This window comes from Bos mutus, chromosome 4 (assembly GCF_027580195.1).
Source record: "Bos mutus isolate GX-2022 chromosome 4, NWIPB_WYAK_1.1, whole genome shotgun sequence".
NCBI lineage: Eukaryota > Metazoa > Chordata > Mammalia > Artiodactyla > Bovidae > Bos > Bos mutus.
The window spans coordinates 10,123,658-10,131,908 of record NC_091620.1 but is presented as its reverse complement, the minus strand read 5'-3'; the positions used below and the strand labels follow the sequence as shown (position 1 = coordinate 10,131,908).

At 43.1% G+C, this 8,251-nt stretch overlaps 1 protein-coding gene across 1 annotated transcript in view; it reads right to left on the bottom strand.

Annotated features, from left to right (window-relative positions):
- Positions 1-1,786: 1,786 nt before the first annotated feature.
- Positions 1,787-8,251, bottom strand: part of EXOC4 (exocyst complex component 4) — an 803,152-nt gene continuing 796,687 nt past the window's right edge. Inside the window, exon 18 of the mRNA XM_070369027.1 lies at positions 1,787-2,839. Coding sequence (XP_070225128.1) covers positions 2,602-2,839 — 238 coding nt within the window. The 3' untranslated portion in view covers positions 1,787-2,601. The remainder of the gene's footprint in view (positions 2,840-8,251) is intronic.

Here is an 8,251-nt window from a genome sequence, read left to right as displayed (position 1 = left end):
TTGTCTGTTGTCCACCTTCAGACCCTTCCTCATGAGCCTTTTCCATGGTGCTGACAGTGGTACAGATAGTATCCCACATGTGTCCATTCCATCTGTCACTTTGTAGAAGAGCAAGATGGTAGTTTGCTTTGTTTTAATGCCCTTTCTAGGAGGTCTATTTTATTGTGGTTTTCAAGGCTGGAAACGAACTCCTGTGGCTGCATATCAGTGTGAGTGGATGCTGGACCTTGCCTTTGGGAGACTCTGGCTCTCTCTAGTGATTTCTGATCACAGCTGTGAACAGCACAAAAGCAGGCTCACAAAATATCCCCAAACTAGGACCATAACAAGTAGAAACCTTCACTGTGTTCCAGATGGAGGCAGGTCTTCGGGTGGCTGTACCAGCTCCATCTGCATCCACGGGATCACCACTGAGTAGCTATTCTTGATCTCTTAAAGAATAATGACTGATGGACCATCCTGAATAGTGATTTGGGACAAAGAATCACAGACTGCTTTTTATGTGCAGAACTGACATTTTTCAAGCCTATCATTATTGCAAGCAAAGCAGAGATTTCGCTTTTCTAAATGCTCCCCCGAAACAGTTCATTTGCTATTTGTCTGTCGGTTCTCAAAGTTCTTGGCTGTTTTCTCTGTCCAAACCCGTGTCCCTTTCCGCATCCAATTAAAGGATTCTAAGCACTCCCCCATCCTACCCTGGCTCTTCTGGTCTCCTTGTCACCACTCCAGGGCTCTTTGTCCAGAGTGGACAGGAAGGGGAAGAAAGGGAGGACACAGAAGCGCTGAGGGCAGGTCACAGCCACCAAGAGGAGGCTTCCAAACCACAGCAATTAGCTCTGACTCCCCTCTCTCCCTCCCCTCACCCCTACTCTCAGGGAGACTACTCCAATGATGTTGTTTAGGGACAGTACCTTCTTGCACGATCATCTCCCATGTAGATTCAACTTCTTCCTTGTTGGGCCTCTGAAGCTACAGAGATTTACAGTATTCCTTCCACAGACTCTCCTAGAAGATCATGCTCCAGTTGCCTGCTGAGTTCCCTTCACAGCCGCCCCACTGGCCTGATTTCGAACTCAGCCCTGAGTGTACATCTCTTAGGATTTTGGTTAGAGTCCAGCTTCTGTTCTTCTGTCTTCTAGGTAGGTAATACGGGAGCCCTCAATACTGTGAATCTGTGCCCCGCAGTGTTTGGCGCATATTAGGGTCTCAGGGCATGTTTGAGGAATAAATACAAGAAAAACGAGACGCAACATTTAAGCTTCTCAAAGCATTTTTTTTTTTAATTTTCTGCTTTTCCCACCAAGACCTAAGTTGTACAAACAGGTGTAAAATTCTGACCTCATGTAGTCCAAGTCCTTTCTGCTTTCTTTGCCACATGTTTTCCAGTTGTGTCCCAGTCAGTGCATCACTTTCTTCTGTGACATATCAGCCATAGGTGGCAAGGGCACTTAGAGAGGTGGGGACAGAGGGGAGGCAAGCATGCGGGAAGCAGCGGGCTCCAACCCCAGCTGAAAGCCCTGTAGAAACAGCCTCGGCTGGGGGATGCACAGAGGAGGAAGGTCATGGCTGTACCAGCTTCCTTGCACTCGGCTGGCAGCTGGAGCTACCGTCTAAGATGAGGAAGTCCTAGGGGCTCCCATGGAGACTGAGCATTTAAGAATAACTAACGGGTTCAGGACAGGAAACACATGTACACCCGTGGCGGATTCATGTCAATATACGGCAACACCAATACAATATTGTAAAGTAATTAGCCTCCAATTAAAATAAATAAATTTATATTAGAAAAAAAAAGAATAACACCCAGGCAAGGTGTCAAGTGAGATTAAAAGTTCTCTAACCATCATTTTCTCTTGGTGAGTGGAGGAAAAAAAAAAAAAAATCAAGAAGAGTTGAATCACCTTTCATTCTTCAGTTTTTGTCATTAATTTGGTGTTGCTTGGTTTTAATACAGCAGAAATAGAAACAAAAATGCATCAAACCAACAGATACTTGGGTCCAGGGTACTGCATACAAAACTCTCCCAAGGATTGAGATAAAAGGACTTTATCCCCTAAGACTTGAAGAGGCAAAGAGGTCCTGTTTGGTTAGGAAAACTGGTTGAAAAGTACAACTAGCTGAGAAGCCATTGGTAATAGAGACAGAAAGCAATGCACACACACTTATTTTGTAGAACAGTAAACTGACAAGGTCAAGAGAATAAAAATCCTACTGCCTATGTAATAGAACCCCACTGAGCAGTTTTAGGAAGGGACTAGAACTTAGGTAACAATCTACTTACCAAAGATTGCTGGGTGTTAGTCACTCATGCATTCATTTTTACTGCTTACAACCTTCCTCCCCATCGCACCCTAGACCCTCTGAAGCTGACCACATCAAAGTAAATGTCCAACCCAAATAGGTACTGTGAAGTCCCTTTAGCATTTATAGAAAAGCCAAAAAGAAAAAGAAAAGAAGCCTTACGCCTTCTTTCCACCCAAGCTTCAGTGTGGAGAAAACTCAGTCAGCTCAGAACATAGCAACTAACATACCAAAGAAGGGACTGTGACTGAGGAAACAAAAGTGACCCATCCCCTGGCCCCTTCCCGCCATGCACCCTGTTCACACTGTAGTTATTTTCTTATCCTTGGTGGCTTGCTTGATGGCTGCCTGCTCGCAGATGATCTCCTTGAGCCGCTGCAGCCGCATGTTCTGGGTGGTCTGGTCTCCCACCCCCGTCTGGCTGCGGTGCAGCAAGGTCAGGGCGTGAATGTACTCCAGCTCTGTGTACTTCACGCCCTGGTCCACCACCAGATTCAGGAGCTCGTCGGCCGTGTTGTACAGCATCTCGTAGTACTGCCTGGGGAAGCAAGACACAGCGGGGTTCATTGGCTGCATGGTCAGCAGTCTACACGGTTTCAGTGGTAATGAATGTGCTGTTCAGAAGCTACCGCATTTACCTATTCAATAAACATTTACTTATCACTGGATGTTGTTCCAGGCTTCCTCAGTGGCTCAGCAGTCAAGAATCCGCCTGCAGTGCAGGAGATTCAGGAGACATGGGTTTGATCCCTAGGTTGGGAAGATCCCCGGAGGAGGGCATGGCAACCTACTCCAGCATTATTACTTGGAGAATCCCATGGACAGAGGAGCCCAGTGGGCTGTTGTCCAAGGGGTCACAAAGAGTTAGACATAACTGAAGTGACTTAGCACCCACGCTGATGTTGTTCCAGGTCCCATGACTATGATGGAGAATAAGACAGCTATGACATCTGTCATCCTGGAACTCACTTCACGAGAAGTCTAAATACAGACCCAGAGAGACCTCTCATCAGGGTCTCAGATCACTCAAGACTCTCCTAATTTTGCATTTGCCTCAGGATATAAAAAAGAGAGAAAAGTTGGGATACAGAAGTAAGAGAGAGAACCATCCAGCAGACATTGCTAGTAGTTTCTGTTTCATTCAGCCCCTCATTCATCAACATATTCATTGGAAGCTCTGTGAAATATATGGCTTTCTCCATAAAATGGGATAATAAGAGTACCTCTTGAGGCGATAGTACCTCTTAGGGTCACTGGAAGAATCAGTTAATCCATATAAAGTACTTAGAATGGTGCCTGACACAATTTTACCTGCTCCATAAACATTAACTATTATTACTGGAAACAGATCTATAATAATACATTAATAGTAATGTAGCAATAAAAATAGTAGTATATAATGATGAGCAAAACACAGTCCCTTTCCTTAAATAGCTCAGAGACAGGTAGGAGAAGGTAATGAAAAGCAGAGAAAACTGCTGGCAAAGTTAATTTCCATGTACTGGGTCATGTAACACTCGCAATACCTAGGGAGCTATTACTGCCTTTCCTCAGATAAGAAAACTGAAGCCCAGGGATATGACAGGACATGCCCAGTGTCACAGAGACATCTGTGACTGTGCCAGGATAAACTCAGGTTTTGGACTCTAAGTCCAGTACTCTTCTTCAAGGACACAGACATGATGCTCCGAGTGCCCTGAGTGAGGTCTCAATGCTATGAACTGACAGCAGAGGAAGGAGGAACCAGGCATATTGCTGGGACGTGAGGGACCAAGGAAGACTTCCTATGGGGTAGGATGCTGTCAGGTGGGGCTTCCAGGAAAGAAATTCTAGACTAAAGGAAAAGAAAAGAGATGAGCAAAGACAGGGAAGAGCAAACTGGTTGGCCTGGGAGTGCAGCTGAATAGAGGAGAGCCGTGGGAAAAGGGATTAAAGGCCAAGGGTACAGAGCCTGGCATCAGGTTAGTTGAGTCAACAGAGAACTTGAGACTGAGGTACGTCAATAAAGCCCGCCCCACTTGGGGTCCCAGGTTCTGCTGAGAACAGAGGCAGCATTCCAAGCTTCTGGAAGATTAATGTGATGGCACTATGAAAGCAGGATGATCTAGGAAGGGACCAGGTATAATTCTAGCAAAAAGGAAGGGACTTGAGAGCCATTTGGCTCAAGGCCCTAGAGGCACAGTTGAGGGAGACAGCTATCCATTTAGGGAACTACTTCAGAAAACACTGAAACAGTTGTTTAAGGACACATGTTTGAAGCTAAATTTGTCACATGGAATAAAAGAGGATTGGGAGCTCAGGGTTCTTTCAAAGCTAGAAGACAGGACTTTCCTGGCAGTCCAGGGGTTAAGACTTCACCTTGCAATGTGGGTTTGATCCTTGGTCAGGAAGCTAAGATTTCACATGCTTTGGGTCCAAAACACCAAAACATAAAACAGAAGCAATGTAGCAAATTCAATAAAGACTCTAAAAATGGTCCACATCAAAAAAAAAATCTTAAAAAAAAAAAAGCTAGAAGGGACTTGAAGTTCTAGAATGGTGCTTCACCAACTGTAGAGTTACTAGGGAACTTAGGAAAAGCACAGGTCCCCAAGATCTCCATCCCAGAGACTGTGATCCTCAAAAGTTTAGAGCTAGGCAAGACTCTGAGCCAGCGTCTGTTTGGTAAGTGAATAGTTACAGACCCATTCCCACCTCCTTGAGCCAAGGATCTCAAAGCATTAGGGAAGGAGACAGAAGCAGTAGGTGAGTTGTGATGCTTTTCACTGAGATTAAACCAAAAGAATTGAGTTTCTTTGTACTATGATGTTGATATTTTCATCATTTATCTTAAGAAGTAACACTGAACCCACCAGACCAAGTGAAATCGGATTTCTTTTGAAAAATCCAATGAATTGTTTCCAGGGATACTGGCTGGTTTTCTACAGAGACAGCAGTTTCATGCTGGGAGCAGACAACAAAACAAAGATGCCTGGATTTCTAGTCCTGGAGCCTCCAGTGTGATAAGTGATAAAGGGCATACTACTTAAGCCCTTAATGTTTCAATATCCTCTGTGCGATGAAGACCTTTATAAATCCCAGAATGACACTGCGAAGTGGACTGAGAAACTAAAAGAGTCCTCAGGAGCCGCGGATGAACAGTGCCTCAGAACTGCAAAGCTGAGTTATTAAACAAAATTGACAGGTAACTGATGGTGTATTTTCCATAGTTAAGGGGAAGAAATTCCCCATAACTACGATGATATATTAGATCATAAAGAAACATAAATATTTAAAGAGAGAATGAAATTCATTCATCTTTCAGAATAGTACCCAGGAGCAAAGGGTATACTAAATCAGCATAGCAACAGTTCTACTTGGAGATGGAGAAAGGGTGCTACAAGGTGCCCTAAGGAGAAAAGAGAAAAATGCCTTGAACTATACAATTAGGATGAGCTTCCATGCTAAACACTGACACACTGAAATGAACATGTAATCCAAGTGGGATAAATAATTTATCAGTGTTTATTGAGGCCCCGGGAAAATGAAAGCTTGATCTTTATCATCACAAATTAAAATAGCAGCCATGGCTTCCAGGGCCCCACGTTTTATACAAGGTGGCACTCTACTTGACTGCCGAGACAGGACCAAGGGAATACATATTTGATTTAGACTTTTTCTGGCTCATGACTTGTAGAGCAAGTTTCTTCAGAGCTGGTGATATAGTCAGAGTCCGATTGCTAGACATGGACCAAATATCCCATTCCAGTAACAGAGATCCATGTCCCCCTTAGGGGTGGAACGTTCTGTGCGGAGGTGGTTCTTCCCTGCTCTTTTTCTCTTGCTTTGCTGAGTGCCTTTGGGCAGTTTCCACGTTTAATGAGTGGAGGGGGAGAGAGTGCAAAGATAGAAAAGTGACGTCATATAGACGGGTCTCACAGTCTATAACATGACAACGTTTACATTTTGCTTGGGTCCAAGCAGATTATTTTTTCATATCTTCCTCATATCTCCTTTATCCACAGACCTTTCTTCCTTACTTTTTCCCTTATTTTATTTTAATATTGCACTGCAACTTTTTCTCCCCAGTGATTCTGTCTTAAAACATTCATAACAGTAAGCATACGAAGGACATTTTGGTAAGCTGGGCAAATCTTCTTTTCCACGTGTAGAAATAGTTTGTTTTTCTGTGATTGGATATTAATACATGTGTCATAGCTGTCCCTGTGGCTCAGCTAGTAAAAAATCCACCTGCAATGCGGGAGACCTGGGTTCGATCCCTGAGCTGGGAAGATCCCATGGAGAAGGGAAAGGCTAACCACTCTAGTATTCTGGCCTGGAGAATTCCAGGACTATACAGTCCATGGGGTTGCAAAGAGTCAGACACAACCAAGTGACTTTCACATAGGATACACAGATTATACAGAAAGATTAAGCTGAAAAAAAATTACTCATATAGTTGCATCACCACATTTAGCATTTCCTTCTAGATTTTTCCCCCCATATGTAGAAGTCTACCATTTCTTTGTTACAGCTGAGAACTTTAGGGTGACACAGTATTGGACACATGGGTTGTTTCCATTTTAAAAAACTTTCTTTCCTGATTTCAGATTTCCAAAACAGAATTAGTCAAAAGATAAGTATATATATATTTTTAGGACTTTGGCAATGCCACCAAATTGCTTTCTAAAAAAGTTGCATCAATATCTTCCTACCAATAGCATATGACAGCCCCTAGCTCCTCATTTTCTTTTAATTTACATGAGGTTGGACAATTTTTACCTACATATATTTTTTTAATGTGCGTGCATGCATGCTAAGCTGCTTCAGTCATATTCGACTCTAGGTGGCCCTATGGACTGTAGTCTGCTAGGCTCCTCTGCCCACGAGATTCTCAAGGCAAGAATACTGGAGTGGGATGCCATGCACTCCACCACTGGGAAACCCTGTTAAAGTACATGGGTATGCATATATGTATAAGCAAACTGTTGATATCTTTGTATCTTTTGAGTATTAGTGCTTTTCATACTTTTCTTTAAGAATGCTTCCTGTTTTCACAGACATGAAGCAAGGAGAGTTCTAGTCTCTCATCCCTGGCTCTCCTTCCCACTTCACCAAACTCAAAGTTATCACTGTATCTCTGAGAGCTTCTGGAAAGAGTTTCCATTCTCTTCTTTGTCAAGAGAGGGAAGAAAGCCCTAATAAGACCAGTTACTCTCAACCCAGTGACCCCTCATCCCTGTTCTTGTGGGCGGTCCCTAAAGTTTGGGTGTGGGGGTAAAAGGAAGGCACCAGCTGGGGGCCTGCCCACAGTCTCTGGAGAAAGCTCTGCCCTCTGCCTCCCTCCACTGTTGGGGTTCAGATTCCTGGATCTCCAAATGGAAACTATATTTTCCACAGATACACAGCTATGTCTCAGACTGGGTTTTATAATCCATCATGATCATTGTAGTAGTTAACAGTGATGTCAAAATTTTAGTTACATTAACACATTCAACCCTTTGAAGTAGCTCCTGCAATCACCCACATTTTATAATGAACAAACTGAGCTATAGAGAGTGTGGGTGTTTTGTCCAGGGCCTCAAAATGAAGGACCCTGAACCCTACACCTGCTCCAAAGTCGCCCCTAATACAGAAACTATAAAAAGCAAAAGTACTAATTGCACAGGATACTTGTTGAGCTTATTCATTTTTAGTCATGATTTAGGAAAAATGAATTAAATAAAATTTGCATACTAACTCAACCCTCTGCCTTCCATTGTAATGCAACAAAGTAATACTGTGACAATTCAAAATTCATTTATACATTTTGCAATAATATTTGAATAACACTGGATTTGATCTGGGAATTCAGCACTCTAAACCAAATAATTAAGTCATGTTGTATATTCAGCACTCAAGAGTCACAGCAAAGACTTCTGGCTTTTCATTGTGAAGACTTTCTCATGTAGTCCTTTCTCCCATAACAAGA